The sequence below is a fragment of the Oncorhynchus mykiss genome, chromosome 25 (assembly GCF_057628025.1).
Source record: "Oncorhynchus mykiss isolate SJ-2025 chromosome 25, ASM5762802v1, whole genome shotgun sequence".
Taxonomy (NCBI): domain Eukaryota; kingdom Metazoa; phylum Chordata; class Actinopteri; order Salmoniformes; family Salmonidae; genus Oncorhynchus; species Oncorhynchus mykiss.
Window position 1 is genome coordinate 50,548,044 of NC_143046.1, and position 23,855 is coordinate 50,571,898.

General features: G+C 41.0%; 1 protein-coding gene across 1 annotated transcript in view; it reads left to right on the forward strand.

Moving 5' to 3' along the window:
* Window positions 1–1,842: 1,842 nt before the first annotated feature.
* Window positions 1,843–23,855, forward strand: part of eprs1 (glutamyl-prolyl-tRNA synthetase 1) — an 88,706-nt gene continuing 66,693 nt past the window's right edge. Inside the window, exons 1-8 of the mRNA XM_021584352.3 lie at window positions 1,843–2,035; window positions 3,920–4,004; window positions 8,297–8,396; window positions 13,919–14,075; window positions 14,587–14,732; window positions 14,980–15,077; window positions 15,155–15,281; window positions 15,569–15,761. Coding sequence (XP_021440027.3) covers window positions 1,993–2,035; window positions 3,920–4,004; window positions 8,297–8,396; window positions 13,919–14,075; window positions 14,587–14,732; window positions 14,980–15,077; window positions 15,155–15,281; window positions 15,569–15,761 — 949 coding nt within the window. The 5' untranslated portion in view covers window positions 1,843–1,992. The remainder of the gene's footprint in view (window positions 2,036–3,919; window positions 4,005–8,296; window positions 8,397–13,918; window positions 14,076–14,586; window positions 14,733–14,979; window positions 15,078–15,154; window positions 15,282–15,568; window positions 15,762–23,855) is intronic.

Consider the following 23,855-nt stretch of genomic DNA (forward strand, 5'->3'; position numbering starts at 1 on the left):
CAAATTAATTTCTTCAAAAATTAAGAAGCAAGAGAGGGAGAGATTTCATTGTATTTTTTTCACTTTCACTTAATCAGCTAGCGACTGCACATGGCTAGTTTAGCCTACTCAAACATCCAGCTCAACAGAGAGGATTGCTATGCTGGCTATGGCTATCCAACACTGGAACTCTTCCAAGGTAAGCTTTTGATTTGATTAATTTATTGCCACCCGGGCCCGCTTGTGTAACTGCTAAACTTGCTTTGCACTATACTGCGTGATTGTAGTGGGTTCAGTAACAGGTTAGTTCTAGTAGCTATGTTGACTTTAGCTAATATGGTGACAATGATGTAGGCTGTGTGGAGCGGTTATTGTATGTAGGTTTGGCTTGGAAAGCTTTTTTTCGCCTGGAAACAGACAACTCTTGTGCTTTGCAATAATATCCACAAGCGAAGGGAAAAGGTGAGAGGAAGAGAGCGAGTAGAAGCAAGAAGAAATTATACAACGAGCAAAGTGATCATGCTGTTTGCAGTGGTGTAAAGTACTTAAGTTAACAATACTTGAAAGTACTACTTAAGTAGTTTGTTTGGGTATCTGTACTTTACTATTTTATATTTTTGACTACTTTTACTTCACTACATTCCTAAAGAAAATGATGTACTTTTTACTCCATACATTTTCTCTGACACCCAAAAGTACTTGTTACATTTTGAATGCTTAGAAGGACAGGAAAATTGTCTAATTCACACACTTACCAAAATAACATCCCTGGTCATCCCTACTGCCTCTGATCTGGTGGACTCACTAAACACTTGCTTAATTTACAAATTATGTCTGAGTGTTAGAGCGTGCCCCTGGCTATCCGTAAATAGAAATATAAAATGGTGCCATATGGTTTGATTAATATAAGGAATTTGAAATAATTTATAATTTTACTTCTACTTTTGATATCTAAGTATATTTTAGCAATTACATTTACTTTTGATACTTAAGTAGATTTTACTCTTGTAGGATTGTACTGGGCGACTTTTACTTGAGTCATTTTTATTAAGGTGTCTTTATTTTTACTCAAGTATGACAGTTGGGTACTTTTTCCACCTGGCTGTTTATATGTGGCTGCTATGAAACTGTCTGTCACCCACTCACCTTGATTACTCACATTTTTTCTCTTGACCTGTGCACATACAGTATGTTTTAAACGTGAATTTGTAGGCTAGGTTGTTGCAACCTCATGATGGGTATGGGGAAAATGTGAGTATTATGTAGGAGTCTAAACCTTTTGATGTTATATTGAGCTTAGTGAATGGAATATGAAGAACAGTTATCCAATATGCTGTAATAGAAATAAGGCCATTCTCATAAAATAAGTAATCGTCCTCCCTCATCTTAAATGGCACCGACTGCAACAGAGAGTATAGATTCCCTTTGGCAGTAAGATGCTTTCAATGGTAGGCTATTCCCGTGTGTTTTGTCAATAATTAGGCCTATTTGTGCAATAAATATGACTCATCACTCTTTATCACTAGCCTTGTTTTCTTTGATTAAAATACGAAGAGTAATAAAATGTGTGAAAAATCATGACGGGATATTTTACTGTCACATATGATGTTTGGTACTGTTTTATTGTATGCAAATTAAATATGATAATATGTCATTTGAATATCTTTACAAACTGATATGAGCTTTACCAAATTATTGGCTTTACCACACAATCCATGTTTTTGCCATTCATTCATTAATAAATGTGGTGATTTATTTATTCTGCCTCCACTTTTCTTTCTCTCCCACTATAATTTCTTTGTTTTCTTTATTTCCTAGGTCATGAAATGGCCATGATTTAAAGTAGTGGAACCTTTTCTTATCTAGACCAATTTCAAGGGGTTTCTAAAGCCGTTGCATATAATCGAAAAGGCTAGGTGCTGCGTGGCCTTTGCTTGAGTTGAGTGCTATCCGCGAGCAGGAAGGTTTTGAAACTGTGCGAGAACTTTCACGATCAGAAAGGGAGGAGAAAGCATGGCTTTAAACCTTACCATCAACAGCAGCAACCCTCCTTTAGGTATGCGTGGTAGTATTGTTTTTTATTTTTTAGCTAAAACTAAAATAAATGGATAAGACTATTTGGCTAAAAGGACGCTAACTTGCTAGCTTACGTTAGCATATCCAGGCTTGTCGTCGTGGCACAAATAAGCTATCCCCAGGATGAAGAAAATGTATATTTGATGTAACTAATAGATCATAGCTAGCTAGTTAATTTATCATTGCATGTTGTAACGATATGTTGTAAATGCCAGCTGAAAAAGCCACAACAATACAGCTGATTATGTAGCTAGCTATCTGGATAATGTAATTATAACATTTGCTGCATTTATCTTGCAAGGTCTCAAAGCTAGCTACCTGGGTGCATCACTTTAGTCATTTCCCCTCATGATTCAAATGTTATTTTGTATTTTACTAAGGAGAGTTGTTGTGGCTTTGCAATCACTGCACTCCATACCCCTGAACTCAAAAGCGCCATCCTGTGTGTCAGGCCGGTGTCACTGGCTGATGCAAGCGACATGAAAGAGTCATAAGGCAGCAGTGCTACGCTCTGAACATACTGTCTCCATAGTGTAAATTATCCTTAAGCTATCTGGACTGTCTTTAAACTAGTTCATGCATTCGAATCATTATTTTCTATTGCACTGTACAGTGTCTTCAGAAATTATTCATACCCCTTGACGTATTTCACATTTTGTTACAAGTTTAACATGTTATTAGACATTTTTGCAAATTTATTGAAAATTAAATACTAATCTAATTTACATAAGTATTCACACCCCCAAGTCAATACTTTGTAAAGCGCCTTTGGCAGCGATTATAGCTGAGAGTCTTCCTGGGTAAATCTGTAAGAGTTTTGTACATGTAGGATTGTGCAACATATGCCCATTTATTCGTAAAAAATGTTTTCAAGCTCTGACAAATTGGTTGTTGATCATTGCTAGATTACCATTTTCAGGGTTGCATTATATTTTCAAGAAGATTTAAGTAAAAACTATAACTTGGATACTCAGGAACAGTCACTGTCTTCTTGGTAAGCAACTCCAGTGTAGATTTGTTTTAGGTTATTATCCTACTGAAAGGTGAATTAATCTCCCGGTGTCTGTTGGAAAGCAGACTGAACCAGGTTTTCCTCTATGATTTAGCCTGTTCTTCGTGTCATTAAATTTTGTTTTCATCCTGAAATACTCCCCAGTCTTTAATGATTACAAGCATACCCATAACATGATGCAGCCACCACTATGCTTGGAAATATGGAGAGCTGTACTCAGTAATGTCAGTTTGGATTTTCCCCAAACTTAACTTTGTCCTGAATTCCTGAATACAAGTGCCTTGTTGCTAACAGGATTAATTTTGGGGAATATTTGTATTCTGTACAGGCTTCCAGTCTGACAATTAGGTTAGTATTGTAGAGTAACTACAAAGTTGTTAATCCATCCTCAGTTTTCTCCTATCACAGCCATTCAACTCTGTAACTGTTTTAAAGTCACTATTGGCCTCATGTAATCCCTGAGTGGTTTTCTTCCTCTCCGGCAACTGAGTTAGGAAGGACGCCTGTATCTTTGTAGTGACTTGGTGTACTGATACACCATCCAAAGCGTAATGCTCAGAGGGATATTCAGTGTCTGCTATTTTTTTTTACCCATCTACCAATAGGTATTTGTATTTTGTATTTATTATGGATCCCCATTAGCTGCTGGGGCTAGTAGCTTTAAATATATTTAAAAGTCAACAGACATTTGTCTATTGGTTTTGGGTGTCATCTGTATGTGAGAACACAAAGTTGTGTGTGTTCAGTCTCTGGAGTATCACACACACAAACTTTGTATTTAGGGCTCTCTGTCAAGGAATGCATTGAATGCAGTGACAGGTGGGGTCATTCATTGTGATTCCTCTCCTGCAGGGGCGCTGTTGACAGCAGAGCATGTGAAGGGCAGCGTGAACGTGTCTGTGGAGGAGGGCAAAGACAACAAGCTCTGCGTCTCACAGTGAGTACACAACAGCCACAAAGTTTAGAAATGTCAGTTTCTTAATGTTATCACAACAATGTGTCATTGAGGTGTGAATAGCTGATAAAGGAACTGTAATAGAGCCAGGTCTTATTTATTTTACTGAAGCTTCTGCGCATGTGTGGATCACGTTCTGCGCATGTTTCTTTACTACTATTTTGTGCGCACATTTTTGTGTTCTCACTTTCAATCGTGAATGATAATTCTTCAAGTTTTACAGGTGAAATGTTCAGTCACTTTAATGGGGCTATGCATTCTGATCTTCTTGAGCTATACAGTGTTTTGAAGTAGCCTACAGTGTTGTTTTGAATGATGTACAGTGAGCCAATTATGAAGCAGACAGTGTTTTTTTCTATTTATATTATGTGTATATATACGTGTGTGTGTGTGTGTGTACAGTGGGGCAAAAAAGTATTTAGTCAGCCACCAATTGTGCAAGTTCTCCCACTTAAAAAGATGAGAGACCTGTAATTGTCATCATAGGTACACTTCAACTATGACAGACAAAATGAGAAAAAAAATCCAGAAAATCACATTGTAGGATTTTTAATGAATTTATTTGCAAATTATGGTGGAAAATAAGTATTTGGTCACCTACAAACAAGCAAGATTTCTGGCTCTCACAGACCTGTAACTTCCTTTTTAAGAGGCTCCTCTGTCCTCCACTCCTTGCCTGTATTAATGGCACCTGTTTGAACTTGTTATCAGTATAAAAGACACCTGTCCACAACCTCAAACAGTCACACTCCAAACTCCACTATGGCCAAGACCAAAGAGCTGTCAAAGGACACCAGAAACAAAATTGTAGACCTGCACCAGGCTGGGAAGACTGAATCTGCAATAGGTAAGCAGCTTGGTTTGAAGAAATCAACTGTGGGAGCAATTATTAGGAAATGGAAGACATATAAGACCACTGATAATCTCCCTCGATCTGGGGCTCCACGCAAGATCTCACCCCGTGGGGTCAAAATGATCACAAGAACGGTGAGCAAAAATCCCAGAACCACACGGGGGGACCTAGTGAATGACCTGCAGAGAGCTGGGACCAAAGTAACAAAGCCTACCATCAGTAACAAACTACGCCACCATGGACTCAAATCCTGCAGTGCCAGACGTGTCCCCCTGCTTAAGCCAGTACATGTCCAGGCCCGTCTGAAGTTTGCTAGAGAGCATTTGGATGATCCAAAAGAAGATTGGGAGAATGGCATATGGTCAGATGAAACCAAACTATAACTTTTTGTTAAAAACTCAACTCGTCGTGTTTGGAGAACAAAGAATGCTGAGTTGCATCCAAAGAACACCATACCTACTGTGAAGAATGGGGGTAGAAACATCATGCTTTGGGGCTGTTTTTCTGCAAAGGGACCAGGACGACTGATCCGTGTAAAGGAAAGAATGAATGGGGCCATGTATTGTGAGATTTTGAGTGAAAACCTCCTTCCATCAGCAAGGGCATTGAGATGAAACGTGGCTGGGTCTTTCAGCATGACAATGATCCCAAACACACTGGAGTGGCCTAGCCAGTCTCCAGATCCCAACCCCATAGAAATCTTTGGAGGGAGTTGAAAGTCCGAGTTGCCCAGCAACAGCCCCAAAACATCACTGCTCTAGAGGAGATCTGCATGGAGGAATGGGCCAAAATACCAGCAACAGTGTGTGTGAGCCTTGTGAAGACTTACAGAAAACGTTTGACCTCTGTCATTGCCAACAAAGGGTATATAACAAAGTATTGAGAAACTTTTGTGTTTGACCAAATACTTATTTTCCACCATAATTTGCAAATAAATTCATTAAAAATCCTACAATGTGATTTTCTGGATATTTTTTTTTATCTCATTTTGTCTGTCATAGTTGAAGTGTCCCTCATCTTTTTAAGTGGGAGAACTTGCACAATTGGTGGCTGGCGAAATATAATTTTGCCCCACTGTACATACGTGTGTGTGTGTGTGTGTGTGTGTGTGTATGTATGTGTATATATATATATATATATATATATATTATGATTGATTGATTGTTTTTTATAAGATAACTTTAATGCTAGCTAGAAACTTACCTTGGCTTACTGCATTCGCTTAACAGGCAGTCTCCTTGTGGAGTGCAACGAGAGGCAGGTGGTTATTGTGTTGGACTAGTTTAACTCTAAGGTTGCAAGATTGTATCCCCCGGGCGGACAAGGTGAAAATCTGTCGTTCTGCCCCTGAACGAGGCAGTTAACCCACCATTCCTAGGCCGTCATTGAAAATAAGAATGTGTTCTTAACTGACTTGCCTAGTTAAATCAAAAATATATATTTTTTTTATCTGTGTCCAAAAATACCGATTTCCGATTGTTATGAAAACTTGAAATCGGCCCTAATTAATCAGCCATTCCAATTAATTGGTCGACCGACTAGTATATGTGTGTGTGTATATATATATATATATATATATATATATATATATATATATATATAGACAGTTAACCCACCATATTTTATTTATCATATTTTATATATATATATATATACGCGTGTATACATGTATGTGTATGTTTGTGTATGTATGTATATGTGTATATTAGAGGTTGACCGATTAATCAGAATGGCCGATTTAATTAGGGCCGATTCCAGGTTTTCATAACAATCGGAAATCGGTATTTTTTGACTTTTTTTGTATTTTAATATTTTACAGTTTTTTAAAAACCTTTTTATTTAATATTTATTTAACTAGGCAAGTCAGTTAAGAACACATTCTTATTTTCAATGACGGCATGGGAATGGTGGGTTAACTGCCTCGTTCAGGGGCAGAACGACAGATTTTCACCTTGTCAGCTCGGGGGATTTAATCTTGCAACCTTACAGTTAACTAGTCCAACGCAATAACGACTGTTGCACTCCACAGGGAGACTGCCTGTTGCGCGAATGCAGTAAGCCAAGGTGAGTTGCTAGCAAGCATTAAACTTATCTTATACAAAACAAACAATCATAATCACTAGTAAACTACACATGGTTTATGTTACTAGATGTTATCTAGCGTTTCCTGCGTTGCGTATAATCTGACTGAGCATACAAGTATCTAAGTATCTGACTGAGCGGTGGTAGGCAGAAGCAGGCGCGTAAACATGAATTCAAACAGCACTTTTTGCGTTTTGCCAGCAGCTCTTCGTTGTGCGTCAAGCATTGCGCTGTTTATGACTTCAAGCCTATCAACTCCCGAGATGAGGCTGGTGTAACCGAAGTGAAATGGCTAGCTAGTTAGCGCGCTCTAATAGCGTTTCAAACGTCACTTGCTCTGAGCCCTGGGGTGGTTGTTTCCCTTGCTCTGCATGGGTAACGCTCCTTCGAGGGTGGCTGTTGTTGTTGTGCTCCTGGTTCGAGCCCAGGGAGGAGCGAGGAGAGGCACTGAAGCTATATACTGTTACACTGGCAATACTAAAGTGCCTATAAGAACATCTAAAAGTCAAAGGTTAATGAAATACAAATGGTATAGAGGGAAATAGTCCTATAATTCCTATAATAACTGCAGCCTAAAACTTCTTACCTGGGAATATTGAAGACTCATGTTAAAAGCAACCACCAGCTTTCATATGTTCTCATGTTCTGAGCAAGGAACTTAAATGTTAGCTTTCTTACATTGCACATATTGTACTTTTCTTCTCCAAAACTTTGTTTTTGCATTATTTAAACCAAATTGAACATGTTTCATTATTTATTTGAGGCTACATTGATTTTATTGATGTATTATATTAAGTTCAAATAAGTGTTCATTCAGTATTGATGTAATTGTCATTATTACAATTTTAATTTGTTTTAAATCGCCCGATTTAATTATCAGCCTTTTTGGTCCTCCAATAATCAGTATCGATATCGGCGTTTAAAAATCATAATCGGTCGACCTCTAGTGTGTGTATGGACGTATGTGTATGAGAAAGAGAGATATATGCGGTGGCGTTTTTCTCTTACAGTAACGTTATGCTATTTTATAGTTGGATTTGTTATGGAGAATACTGTCATTATGTGGTCTTGCAGACATTGATTGGGTTTTGACCTAACTTTAAACTAGCACTATTTGCCAGAGTAGCCTGTTCTCTATGAGTGGAGCAGAGACTGTAAAGTAGAGAATAAACACACGCTTACAACGTGATCCGTGTATGCACACAAGCTTCAGGATCTTTAGTTCAGCCAGATAAGAGTTCAGTCTGCAGCCACGCTGTAGAAAGTGTTTTATAAGGCTTAGCCTTTGCAACGATCAAGTGTGTTGTCTGTGGTGTTTCTCCCCATCTCGCTCCCTTAGGTCAGTGCAGTTCTGCGATTTGAACTCCATCACGCGCTACCTTGCCCGCCTGGCTCCCAGTCTGGGCCTGTACGGCTCCAACATGCTGGAACAAACTGAGGTGAGACTAGCACTGACCCCAACGCTTGGGCGTACCCAAAATTTACCCTGCATTATTAGCTTGAGCTACTGAATGGAAAACCTGAAAGGCAGAAGTAGTCCAGAGGCTGCATTCAATTCACTCAGCAAATCAACAGCTATTTAATCAATTTAAGGGACATAACACTCAAATCACAATTTGTCAGATGTTTTCTGTCCTCAAATGGCACACGGTCGCATGGTGCACATTCCGAAATGCCATGAATGCTTACAGTGCTTTCGGAAAGTATTCAGACCCGTTCCCCATTTTGTAACGTTACAGCCTTATTCTAAAATGGATTAAATAAATAAAAATCCTCTTCACAATATCTGATAATGACAAAGCAAAAACAGTTTTTTAGACATTTTTTGCAAATGTATTAAAAATTAAAACAGATACCTTATGTACATAGGTATTCAGACCCTCTGCTATTAGACTCGAAATTGAGCTCAGGTGCGTTCTGTTTCCATTTAATATCCTTGAGATTTTTCTACAACTTGATTGGAGTTTGGAGGAAACCTGGCACTATCCCTATGGTGAAGCATGGTAGTGGCAGCATCATGCTGTGGGGATGTTTTTCAGCGGCAGGGACCTGGAGACTAGTCATAGATCGATGAAAAGATGAACAGAGCAAAGTAGAGATCCTGTATGAAAACCTGCTCCAGAGTGCTCAGGACTTCCGACTGGGGGTGAAGGTTCACCTTCAAACAGGACAACGGACCCTAAACACACAGCCTAGACAACCCAGGAGTAGCCTCGGGACAAGTCTCAGACTGTCCTTGAGTGGCCCAGGACTTGAACCTGATCGAACATCTCTGGAGAGACCTGGAAAAAAAATCTGCCTGACAGATATTGAGAGGATCTGCAGAAAATAATGGGAGAAACTACTCAAATACAGGGGTGCCGAGCTTGTAGCGTCATACCCAAGAACACTCGGGGCTGTAATCGCTGCAAATGGGGCTTTAACAAAGTACTGACTAAATGGTCTGAATATTTGTGTAAATGTGAGTTTATTTTTTTAAACCTCTCAGAGCTACCCCCTACTTTTTAAAATTTCTGCCTGAAGACATACCCAAATCTAACTGCCTGTAGCTTAGGCACAGAACCAAGGATATGCATATTCTTGGTACCATTTGAAAGAGAACACTGAAGTTTGTGTCAATGTGAATTGAATGTAGGAGAATATAACACAATAGATCTGGTTTAGATAATACAATGAAAAAAAACATATTTAAAAAAAAATTGTTGTATCATCTTTAAAATGAACAGGATAAAACACATTCAGATAGGATGATGGGGACAATTTCAGTGAAAAATAAGAGGGCAACAGCACTAAGTTTCAGAATGATAACTTCCAAAATGAGTGTGCTACATAACATTTATCATGAAGTCACCCAGGTGTCCCACACAAGTAGCCCAAATGTACCCAAGTGGCCAAATTGGTGAAGTTATACATTTTGAATGGAATAAACCCCCCCCCCCCCCCCCCCCAAAAAAAAAAAAAATGAAGAAAAAACATGAAGAAAAAAATATATACATTTACAAAATAACACTTTCAATATTTGGAAGACCCTCAGTCCTCTACACAATATTATGCTGCTGATGCCATGCGCCATATATTGGGGCAAAAAAGTATTTAGTCAGCCACCAATTGTGCAAGTTCTCCCACTTAAAAAGATGAGAGGCCTGTAATTTTCATCATAGGTACACTTCAACTATGACAGACGACAAAATGAGAAAAAAAATCCCAGGACCACACGGGGGGACCTAGTGAATGACCTGCAGAGAGCTGGGACCGAAGTAACAAAGCCTACCATCAGTAACACACTACGCCGCCATGGGCTCAAATCCGTGTCCCCTGTGTCCCCCTGTTTAAGCCAGTACATGTCCAGGCCCGTCTGAAGTTTGCTAGAGAGCATTTGGATGATCCAGAAGAAGATTGGGAGAATGTCATATGGTCAGATGAAACCAAAATATAACTTTTTGGTAAAAACTCAACTTGTTGTGTTTGGAGGACAAAGAATGCTGAGTTGCATCCAAAGAACACCATACCTACTGTGAAGAATGGGGGTAGAAACATCATGCTTTGGGGCTGTTTTTCTGCAAAGGGACCAGGACGACTGATCCGTGTAAAGGAAAGAATGAATGGGGGCATGTATCGTGCGATTTTGAGTGAAAACCTCCTTCCATCAGCAAGGGCATTGAAGATGAAACGTGGCTGGGTCTTTCAGCATGACAATGATCCCAAACACACCGCCCGGCATCGAAGGAGTGGCTTCGTCAGAAGCATTTCAAGGTCCTGGAGTGGCCTAGCCAGTCTCCAGATCTCAACCCCATAGAAAATCTTGGGAGGGAGTTGAAAGTCCGTGTTGCCCAGCAACAGCCCCAAAACATCACTGCTCTAGAGGAGATCTGCATGGAGGAATGGGCCAAAATACCAGCAACTGTGTGTGAAAACCTTGTGAAGACTTACAGAAAACGTTTGACCTCTGTCATTGCCAACAAAGGGTATATAACAAAGTATTGAGAAACTTTTGTTATTGACCAAATACTTATTTTCCACCATAATTTGCAAATAAATTCAAAAAAAATCCTACAATGTGATTTTCTGGATTTTTTTCTCATTTTGTCTGTCATAGTTGAGGTGTACCTATGATGAAAAATACAGGCCTCATCTTTTTAAGTGGGAGAACTTGCACAATTGGTGGCTGACTAAATACTTTTCCCCCCACTGTAGCACATCCATGCCTGCAGAAATACATTTGGGCAGATGAGTACAGGGAACATGAGGTTGAATATATTATTATAGCACTGCTAGATATACTGTCTCATTTATATTATGACATTTCAGCTAGATCTAATGTCTCTATTATACACTGCTCAAAAAAATAAAGAACACTTTATATAACTCCAAGTCAATCACACTTCTGTGAAATCAAACTGTCCCCTTAGGAAGCAACACTGATTGACAATACATTTCACATTCTCTTGTGCAAATGGAATAGACTACAGGTGGAAATTATAGGCAATTAGCAAGACACCCCCAATAAAGGAGTGGTTTTGCAGGTGGTACCACAGACCACTTCTCAGTTCCTATGCTTCCTGGCTGATGTTTTGGTCACTTTTGAATGCTGGCGGTGCTTTCACTCTAGTGGTAGCATGAGACGGAGTCTACAACCCACACAAGTGCCTCAGGTAGTGCAGCTCATCCAGGATGGCACATCAATGCGAGCTGTGGCAAGAAGGTTTACTGTGTCTGTCAGCGTAGTGTCTAGAGCATGGAGGCGCAACCAGGGGACAGGCCAGTACATCAAGAGACGTGGAGGAGGCCGTTGGAGGGCAACAACCCAGCAGCAGGACCGCTACCTCCGCCTTTGTGCAAGGAGGAGCACTGCCAGAGCCCTGCAAAATGACCTCCAGAAGGCCACAAATGTGCATGTGTCTGCTCAAACGGTCAGAAACAGACTCCATGAGGGTGGTATGAGGGCCCTTCGTCCACAGGTGGGGGTTGTGCTTACAGCCCAACACCGTGCAGGACGTTTGGCAGATTTGCCAGAGAACACCAAGATTGGCAAATTCGCCAATGCTCTTTACAGATTAAAGCAGGTTCACACTGAACACATGTGACAGACGTGACAGTCTGGAGACGCCGTGGAGAACGTTCTGCTTCCTGCAACATCCTCCAGCATGACCGGGTTGGCGGTGGGTCAGTCATGGTGTGGGGTGGCATTTCTTTGGGGGGCCGTCATACAGGCACGTGGAGGCCACACACACTACTGAGCCTCATTTTGACTTGTTTTAAGGACATTACATCAAAGTTGGATCAGCCTGTAGTGCGGTTTTCCACTTTAATTTTTAGTGTGACTCCAAATCCAGACCTCCATGGGTTGTTAAATTTGATTTCCATTGATCATTTTTGTGATTTGTTTTTTGTCAGCACATTCAACTATGTAAAGAAAAAAGTATTTAATAAGAATATTTCATTCATTCAGATCTAGGATGTGTTATTTTAGTGTTCCCTTCATTTTTTTGAGCAGTGTATTATGACAGACCAGCAAGATCTACTCTTTATTATATTACAACAGACCAGCTGTATCTACTGTCTCCATTTCACTTTGGCCATTGTTGTGGGCCTGCCCTCCCCTCAACAGCCTCATAGGCTATTTCATTTCACAAATAATATTTTATATTATTAATTTCAAACAACGGCATTAGCATGAGAAGAACTTACCAGTCCAAAACTGTCCTCTCCTTTCAAAAAATATTCCTCCATTTGGGATTTGCTAAATTAATCGTCCTCGGATCAATTTCTTCTAAAATTGTGTGTACATCTGTATATCTAGACTTAAATTGAGCTTTTCCTGACTTAGTCGCCATACTGATTGATATGTAAACAGCTGAATATGCGCTTTACCAAAACAATGCTGTGCGCAACATGCGTTGCTCCTTCCGGTATGAATCGTCAATGGCGAATGAACCTCTTTACGCCAGAGTTTCCTACATGGCTTGGTCTTCCAACACATAAACATGACATATTGCTGTTTACCTCAGCTCATTGGCTATCTACCCAGCTAGATTTCAAGACGATCAGTGGTCACTGGGTTAAAATACAGTCAATCAATGAAACAGCTGGCAAATCATTGGTGCACAATGATGTCATTACTTGTTGTCTTCAAATCGGTTTCTTTCAGTCAATACGTCCCGCGAAATGGCCCATCAGGTTTGGTTGTTACAAACAAACCAGTTGATTGCAATGAAACCAAACATGACTGGAAAATCACGTTTTGTGTGTGTATTTACCTCGAATGTGTCGGCGAAAATTGAATGAGATGGAATTCACGACACAAGCGGTTCACAAAATGTTTCGTGTTAGGCTATAAAAATTGTATTTTATCAAACAAAAGACCATTCATTGTGTAACAATGAGCATTGGGATTGCAAACAGAGGAAGATCGTCAAAGGTAAACAATTTATTTTATTGCAGTTTGTGATTTTATTACGCCTGTGCTGGTTGAAATAGTTGTTTTTATGGGGCTCTATCCTCAGATAATCGCATCGTATTTTTTCGCAGTAAATCCTATTTTAAATCTGACAACGCAGTTGGATTAGCAAGATTCTAGGCTTTTGAAACATGTGAGACACTTGTATTTTCATGAGTGTTTAATATGACTATTTATGTAGCGATCACCGTATGCTGTCGAATTTCATCCCGCTACCGGGTTCCGTGCGCAGAGAGGTTAATACATTTGCTAAAAACAAATCTAAAAACCTGTTTTTGGTTTGTCATAATGGGGTATTTTGAGTCGATCAATGAGGGGAAAACAATTTAATACATTTTAGAAGAAGGCTGTAACGTAACAAAATGTGGAAAAAGTCAAGGGGTCCGAATGCTTTCCAAATGCACTGTACATTATTTTCAGTCAGAATGCAAGATTATCTATGCCCACCCCATTCTTCTTCCTCTGTCCCTCACTGCTTGTGTGCCTCTCTATTTTTCTTCAAAGGTGGACCACTGGCTGGAGTTCAGTGCACAACGTGTGTGTGGCCAGTCTGGCCTGGCTGCAGCCCTGGGGGAACTGGACAAGGCTCTGGAGCTGCGCACTTTTCTCGTGGGCCACAGCTTGACCCTGGCCGACATCTGTGTGTGGGCCGCGCTCAAAGGTCAGTGTTTCTCCCACCATATCTTATGCCAGGGGAACTCAACTGATACCTTACGAGGTCTGGAACCTGCTGGTTTTATGTTCGACCTAATAAATAATTGAGCACACCTGGTGTCCCAAGTGTAAATCAGTCCCTGATTTAGAGGGGAACGATGAAGTGGAACTGGCTTCGAGGTCTAGAATTGAGTTTGAGGGTCTTAGGTAGTTTTGGCCTCCCCACTGGGCTTCTGTTGGTTTCAATTTAATGCGTTGATGTTTTCAGCCCTGAATGCTACTTTGTATACCTTCTCTTGTATGTCCTGTCATAAAAATACATCTTGGGGAAAACTTGGCACTTGTCATGTTCAGCTGATGAAATAGTCTTTTAACACTAAACTTGAAGATGGATGGGGTAGATGCAGCCATGTTGCCTAGGCTTCTACAGTCTTGTAACCCAGATTCAAACAGAGTCCCGCACACTCACACATTCTACTGCCCATCAGGACCTCTCTCCCTTTCTCATCTGTGTATAGGTAGTAGCGAGTGGCAGTCGATGCAGACACAAGCTGGGGCCTTCTCCCATGTGGCTCGCTGGTTCGCCTTCCTTGGCTCCCAGGTGCCCTTCACCGCCGTGGGCCACAAGTACACCAACAGCAAGGCCCCCTCACGCAATTTCAATGTAAGTAACACAACTGCCAATGGTCAACTCGCTGATAGTCTCCTCCTTCCATTGAAAATACAAGATTCTGAAAATACAAAATTCTGGTTGTTTTGTGCCACAAGTAGTGAGCTATGTGAATACACTGTTAAGAGTGGAGTCCTAATTTGAGATCTGCACACTTAACGCAAATGTTCACTTAAATCAAGCATTACTGCATTCTAATATCCCCTTGACTGTATCCTCCTCTCTATGTTCCTGTTCTCAGTCTGAGAAGGAGAAGCAGCAGGATTTGGGGAAGTTTGTGGAGCTGCCAGGAGCCGAGATGGGCAAGGTGGTGGTCCGCTTCCCCCCTGAGGCCAGCGGGTAAGGGGCAACTTCCCAAAGCAACAGTGATGTTCATTAGGAAAAACAGATATTTTGTACATGTCTCTTTTTCTCAGGTACCTGCACATTGGCCATGCCAAGGCTGCCCTGCTCAACCAGCACTATCAGGTGACCTTCAAGGGCAAGCTCATCATGCGCTTTGACGACACCAACCCTGAGAAGGAAAAGGAGGACTTTGAGAAGGTATCTCCCACACTTCAATCTTCTGAATTCATGTATAAACAATCCTGTGTGGAAACTGAGAATAGGCTACACGTTAAAGAATATAAGACATTTTAGGAGAGAATGCTTTTATGTTCTACTATTGCCTGGAAGCATTATGTAAAAGCTGAATTAATTGATACTTGTAAAAAAAAAAAGGGAAATTATTGAATGTCTGGCCTACTAAAACAACCACAAGTATAAAATGGTCGGGATGAAACTGCAGAAATGGGATCTATCCAAATAATTTTCCTTTGTGTCTGTCTCAGGTGATCCTGGAGGACGTGGCCATGCTGCAGATCAAGCCAGACCAGTTCACCTACACCAGCGACCACTTTCCCCGCATCCAGGGCATGGCGGAGCAGCTGCTGAGGGAGGGCAAGGCCTACATCGATGACACACCCCCAGAGCAGATGAAGGCAGAGAGGGAGCAGCGCACAGAGTCAAGCCACCGCAGCAACTGTAAGGGCAATATGAGTGGTGCGATAGCTGAAAACTTGTCCCCTAAACTTGTCCCCTTGTCCGTTGGTGCCGTTTCAGATGAAGAAGGACGCTAATTTTTTTCATGAGCATGGCCTTATTTCTATTACAGCATATTGGATGACTGTCATTCATATTCCATTCACAAAGTTCAATGTAACATCGATAGGTTTAGGCAACTACATAATACTCGAATTTGCCCTATAACCATCATGTTGCTGCAACCTAGCCTATGAATGCAAGTTGACAACGTATGTGCTCACAAGTCGAGAGAGAAATTTGAGGTGACATACATTGGCACCTTCAATACCGCCTTGCACACGCTTGCCTGCAACTAGCTCATCTGTGGTATAATCATTAGTCCAACAGTTGCAAACAAATTTTATTGGACAAATTCTGGTATGTTTATCCCCGTTTCGTTCGCTTCCATTTTAAGATTTTTTTTTTTTTCAAAAGAATCGGTGGCATGAATAGGAACAACCCTGATCATACATAAACACAGTTCACTTTCATAGGAGCCACATTGTATACCTTCTCCCATCTATGCACTCTCCTCCTCTCACCTTTTCCCTTCGCTTGTGGACTTCAATGCAAAACACATAAGCTATGTGTGACCAGGTGAAAACCTTTCCAAGCCAAACCATATCATAACCTCTACACACAGCCTACATCGTTGTCCCTATATCAGCTAAAGTAACCTATATCAGCTAAAGTAACGTTGTAGTCAACATAGCTAATAGAACTAATGCGTTAGTAAACCTGCTACAATCATGCAGTACAGTAAGCAGTTTAGCAGTTATACCGGCGGAAGTGAAAGTGAAAAAAATACTAAATATCTCTTGCTTCTCCTTAATTTGTTGAAAACTGTTAAACTACTGTCTTTCTCTCTCCGCATTAACTACTCACCACATGTTATGCCCTATAGCTTATTCTTTAACCTCTCTAGGGAAGGGGGCAGCATTTGGAATTTTGGATGAAAAGCATGCCCAAATTAAACTGCCTTCTACTCGGGCCCAGAAGACAAGATATGCATATAATTAGTAGATTTGGATAGAAAACACTAAAGTTTCTAAACTGTTAAAATAATGTCTGTGAGTATAACAGAACTGATTTGGCAGGTGAAAACCTGAGAGAAATCCATTCGGGAAGTAGGATTTTTTGTTGTTGTAGTTTTCTATTCAATGCCATTACTTAGGACTCAAATTGCAGTTCATATTCCTTCCACTAGATGTCAACAGTCTTTAGAAATTGTTTCAGGCTTGTATTCTGAAAAATGAGGAAGTAAGAGCAGTCTGAATGAGTGGACCCTGCCGTGTCACAGAGCTTTTTCATGTGTGCGACCGAGAGAGTGCCTTTCTTGTTTACTTTTTATATTTTTTATATTGACAACGTTATTGTCCGGTTGAAATATTATTCATTATTTAGGCTAAAAACAACCTGAGGATTGAATATAAACATATTTTGACATATTTCTATGAATTTATTGATACAATTAGCATTTTTTTGTCTGCCTGTTTTTTGTGGGGGGACTGCGTTTGAGCCAGTGGATTACTGAAGGAAATGCGCAAAAAAAACGGAGGTTTTCGGATATAAAGAGAGACCTTATCGAACAAAAGGAACATTTATTGAATAAATTAATGTCTTCTGAGTGCAAACATATGAAGATCACCAAAGGTAAGTGATTAATTTGATCTCTATTTCTGACTTGTGTAACTCTTCTACTTGGCTGGTTACTGTTTGTAATGATTTGTTTGCTGGGCTATGTTCTGAAATAATTGTAAGGTATGCTTTCGCCGTAAAGCATTTTTGAAATCTGACACCGTGATTGGATTCACAAGAAGTTGATCTTTAAACCTATGTTAAATAGTTGAATATTTTCTGAATTTTTATGAGTATTTCTCATTAACCTCTCCCTCTGCATGCCCAAATTAAACGGCCTGCAACTCGGGCCCAGAAGATATGATATGCATATAAATGGTAGATTTGGATAGAAAACACAAGTTTCCAAAACTGTTAAAATAGTGTCTGTGAGTATAACAGAACTGATTTAGCAGGCGACAACCGGAGAGAAATCCATTCGGGAAGTCGTTTTTTTGTTGGTTTTGTAGTTTTCTATTCAATGCCATTACAGTATCCATTGACTTAGGACTCCATTTGCAATTCCTGTGCCTTCCACTAGATGTCAACAGTCTTAAGAAATAGTTTCAGGCTTGTATTCTTATAAATGGGGGAGTAAGACCAGTCTAAACGAGTGGACCCTAAAGTGAAGCAGAGCTTTTTCAGGCGCATGTGCGTTTCTTGTTTACCTTTTATATTGACAATGTTATTGTCTGGTTGAAATATTATAGATCATTTAGGCTAAAAAACAACCTGAGGATTGAATATTAACATCGTTTGACATGTTTCTATGAACTTTCCAAATAAAATTAGGATTTTTTGACTGAGTTTGAGCCTGTGGATTACTGAAGAAAACGCGCTAACAAAACTGAGGTTTTTGGATATAATGAGACTTCATCGAACAAAACAAACATTTATTGAGTAAATGAATGTCTTCTGATAGCCACCATATGAAGACCATCAAAGGTAAGGGATTAATTTTCTCTATTTCTGAGTTTTGTAACGCTTCTGCTTGGCTGGTTGGTTACTGTTTGTAATAATTTGTCAACTGGGCTAGGTATGTTCTGGGCTAGGTATGCTTTCGCCGAAAAGTATTTTATAAATATGACACTGGTTCGTTTAACAAGAAGTACATCTTTAAACCTATGTAAAATATATGTTTTGTTTTCTGAATTTTTATAATGAGCATTTCTGTAATTGATTTTGGCGCTCTTCAACCTCACCGGATGTTGGCCAGATAGCGTCCCACGTACCCTAGAGAAGTTAAGTACTAGGTATGTTCTCTGATGATTTGATTGGGTGGACAACATGTCAGTTCATGCTGCAAGAGCTATGATACTTTGGAGGACGTCCTCTGGAAGTTGTCATAATTACTGTGTAAGTCTATGAAACAGGGTGAGAACCAAGAGCCTCCTAGGTTTTGTATTGAGGTCAATGTACCAAGAGGAGGACAGAGGCTAGCTGTCCTCCGGCTACACCATGGTGCTACCCTAAAGAGTGCTGTTGAGGCTACTGTAGACCTTCATTGCAAAACAGTGTCTTTTAATGAATTATTTGGTGACAGGAGAATATATTTAGTATTGTTTAATCTAAAAAGGATAACTTTTGAAATGTTTCAGTACATCCTCCTCTGAGGAGCCGCCACTGCTCAGAGGGTATGCGGAAGTTATTACCACGTGACTTGCTCCATCATGACCCCAACATACATTTTGAACTCTATACATTCTTGAAAAGAGGTTCTAAGCTTCAAAACGATGTTTAACTTGTGTTTCAGCTCTCTAAATTGAGCTCAGTAGAGCTAGTTATAACTCGGGATGCACGATATATCGGTAAGCATATCGGAATCGGACGATATTAGCTAAAAGTGCCCGCATCAGCATCGGCCCGACGTCTAGTTTAACGACGATGTGCAAAACCGATGTCAAAGCTAACGTGCATACATATATAACATAACGTAATGACGGCACATAAAATGTAGCGCTACATGTGCCACACAGCATTCCTAACCTAGCCCACAATGTGTGCTGTGTGGATTGAGCCGTCAACAAGTCGAGCAGTCATGTCAAAGAGTAACAACATTTCAGCGAGACAACTCAAAAGGCGAAATCCATTAATGCCAAGATAATGGAATTCATTGCCATTGACATTCAACCGTTCTGTCGTGGAGGATGTTGGCTTTCGCCGACTGATCCAGCACCGTTACACACTACCAAGTAGGCACTTTTTTTCAGATGTTGCCCTACCGGAGTTAAACAGTATTGTTGAAACTCACAACCATGAGCTACTTGCTATGGCTTCACTGCTATTAGCAGTCCACGACTGACGTTTGGACCAGCATTGTCAGCCCCATGCGCATGCAGAGTCTGACAGCAGAGTTGGTCGACGAGGATTCAGTACTGAGGGAAGCCGTATTACATGCGCAAGAATGTGGTGGTTCTCATACCGCTGCTGCCATTTCAATGGCATTTTAAGAAAATGTTTGAAACATGAACACACTCCTAGCTCCATTAGAACAACTGACTGGAGAAATAAGCTCATCAACTGTGTCTGTAGCAGACGTGATACCCTCTGTCATGGCATTGAAACGCCAGCTCAACAAAAATGCCAACACAGACCGTCGGGTTATCTTTGAAAAGTACTCTACTAGAGGCTGTGAGCAAGCGATTTGTTGGCATTCTTTCTGAGCCTCTTTACTGTGTTGCCACCATGCTCGATGCTAGGTACAAGGACCGCTACTTCGATACAGACAAGAAACAGGGTTTACCTGAAATGTTACATACACCGGACAAGATGGAAACGGACACAGTGACAGTGCGGACCGAGGACGAGAGGCCACGGACAGACTGAGCTGGAACTTCACTGTTTGACATGTATGATGAAATCCTGGTTGAGAATGAAATGACTGAACAAATGAACAACGAAACAGCACAGCAAGGTTTTGATTGTTTTACTGGTAATGGAGACATATGTAAATGCCGACAACTTTTTGGTGTTCAACTATTTAACTATACTAGAATGCTTAAAAGGCCGCAAAAAATAATAATATTGGGTATCAGTTGTTTTTTTTTGGCAAGGAAAATATTGGATATCGCTATCGGCCAAGAATGTCATTTCGGTGCATCCCTAGTTATAACAGAGTTATCCCTGATCAGATGTTACATTTTAGTCATTAAGAAGCCCTTAAGCATAAATCATAGTCGATGGACGGTGAGACGCGATAGTCCGGTGTCCCATTGTGACATAGCTACGTGGCTCTGAGACCACCATCCGCCGGGGACTCATATCCCGAACACGCACCTCACCGCAATTCCCAACGAACGCCCTCCGGTACACGTCCTCTATTAATTTGAATGTTGACAGTTGAGGAAATTGCTTGAGCTGCGCTCAGAATTCAAAAGGTATGAAAGCCAATAGTCCAATATTCTCGAACACTGTTGTGTGTACATGTTTTGTACTATTATTAACCCTTTCCAAAGTGACTTACAGGAGCAATTAGGGTTAAGTGCCTTGCTCAAGGACACATTGAGAGATTTTTCACCTCATCGGCTCTGGGATTCGAACCAGCGACCTTTCGGTTACTGGCCCAATGCTCTTAACTGCGAAGCTACCTGCCGCCCAAAAGATGTTCAGAGAAAATAATGGCTGGAATATGTGGTTAATGGAATGTTATCAAGTTCCAATAAATTCCATTAATTCAGTTCCAGCCATTATTCAACTCCGCAAAAAAGAAACGTCCTCTCACTGAAAACTGCATTTATTTTCAGCAAACTTAACATGTGAAAATATATGTATGAACATATCAAGATTCAACAACTGAGAGAAACTGAGCAAGTTCCACAGACAACAGAAATGGAATAATGTGTCCCTGAACAAAGGGGGGGACAAAATTAAAAGTAACAATCAGTATCTGGTATCGCCACCAGCTGCAGTACTGCAGTGCATCTCCTCCTCATGGACTGCACCAGATTTGCCAGTTCTTGCTGTGAACTGTTACCTCACTCTTCCACCAAGGCAAGTTTCTGGGGGGAATGGCCCTAGCCCTCACCCTCTGATCCAACATGTCCCAGACGTGCTCAATGGGATTGAGAGCAGGGCTCTTTGCTGCCCATGGCAGAACACCGACATTCCTGTCTTGCAGGAAATTACGCACAGAACGAGCAGTATGGCTGGTGGCATTGTCATGCTGGAGGGTCATGTCAGGATGAGCCTGCAGGAAGGGTACCATATGAGGGAGAAGGATGTCTTCTTCCCTGTAACGCCCAGTGTTGAGATTGCCTGCAATGACAACAATTTCAGTCCGATGAGGCTGTGACACTACGCCCCAGACCATGACATTTCCCGGATTGACTGACCTTCATTTCTTAAAGTAATGATGGATTGTCATTTATCGTTGCTTATTTGAGCTGTTTTTGCCATAATATAGACTTGGTCTTCTGTATACCACCCCTACCTTGTCACAACACAACTGATTGGCTCAAATGCTTTAAGAAGGAAAGAAATTCCACAAATGAACTATTTAACAAGGCACACCTGTTAATTGAAATGCATTCCAGGTGACTACCTCATGAAGCTGGTTGAGAGAATGCCAAAAGTGTGCAAAGTTGAACAAGGCAAAGGGTGGCTACTTTTAATTTTTTTTCGCTTACATTTTCACAGTTTTGATGTCTTCACTATTATTCTACAATGTATAAAATAGTAAAAACTAAAGAAAAACCCTTGAATGTCCAAACTTGACTTGTACTGTGTGTGTGTGAGTGTGTGTATAACTGTCACACACACACACACACACACACAGTACCAGTCAAGTTTGGACATTCAAGGGTTTTTCTTTTGACTATTTTATACATTGTAGAGTAATAGTGAAGACATCAATTGTGATAAAACACATATGGAATCATGTAGTAAGCGAAAAAGTGTATATAAAGCTTTTACCAATGCTGCTACTGCTCATGTTTGCACTGTACACTTATGACCATATAAGTCACCCTTGCTGCACTGAGTACCATATTAATAATGCACCAAGATACTGATATTTGATTTGTGAGAGAGAGAAAACGCCCCCCCTTGGTGTGTGGGGAGGGCTTAATTTTTCTGGTCTTAATGCCCTGAATTTTTTTTACTGTCAACTTCCTGATGGCGATTTAAGCTAAACTCGGGGAAAAAAAGAAACGTCCCCTCACTGTAACTGCGGTTATTTTCAGCAAACTTAACTTTTGTAGATATTTTTATGAACATAAGATTCAACAACTGAGACATAAACTGAACAAGTTCCACAAACATGTAACTAACAGAAATTGAATAATGTGTCCATGAACAAAAGGGGGGTAAAAATCTAAAGTAAGTCAGTATCTGGTGTGGCCACCAGCTGCATTAAGTACTGCAGTGCATCTCCTCATCATGGACTACACCAGATTTGCCAGTTCTTGCTGTGAGATGTTACCCCACTCTTCCACCAAGGCACCTGCAAGTTCCCTGACATTTCTGTGGGGAATGGCCCTAGCCCTCACCCGCCGATCCGACAGGTCCCAGACGTGCTCAATGGGGTTAAGATCCGGGCTCTTCGCTGGCCATGGCAGAACACTGACATTCCTGTCTTGCAGGAAATCACGCACAGAACGAGCAGTATGGCTGGTGGTATTGTCATGCTGGAGGGTCATTTCAGGATGAGCCTGCAGGTAGGATACCACATGAGGGAAGTGGATGTCTTCCCTATAATGTACAGCGTTGAGATTGCCTGCAATGACAAGCTCAGTCCGATAATGCTGTGACACACCGCCCCAGACCGTGACGGACCCTCCACCTCCAAATTGATCCCGCTCCAGAGTACAGTCCTCGGTGTAACGCTCATTCCTTCGACGACTAACACGAATCCGACTTTCACCCCTGGTGAGACAAAACCACTACTCGTAAGTGAAGTGCACTTTTTGCCAGTCCTGTCTGGTCCAGCGATGGTGTGTTTGTGCCCATAGGCGATGTTGTTTCTGGTGATTGTCTGGTGAGGACCTGCCTTACAACAGGTCTGCAAGCCCTCAGTCTAGCCTCTCTCAGCCTATTGCAGACAGCCTGAGCACTGATGGAGGGATTGTGCGTTCCTGGTGTAACTTGGGTAATTGTTGCCATCCTGTACTTGTCCCGCAGGTCTGATGTTCGAATGTACCGATCCCTTGCAGGTGTTGTTACACGTGGTCTGCCACTGCGGGGACGATCGGCTGTCCGTCCTGTCATCCTGTAGTGCTGTCTTAGGGCTCTCACAGTACGGACATCGCAATTTATTGCCCTGGCCACATCTGCAGTCCTCATGCCTCCTTGCAGCATGCCTAAGGCACATTCACGCAGATGAGCAGGGACCCCGTGCATCTTTATTTTGGTGTTTTTCAGGGCTCTTTAGTGTCCTAAGTGTTCATAACTGTGACCTTAATTGCCTACCTTCTGTAAGCTGTTAGTGACTTAACGACCGTT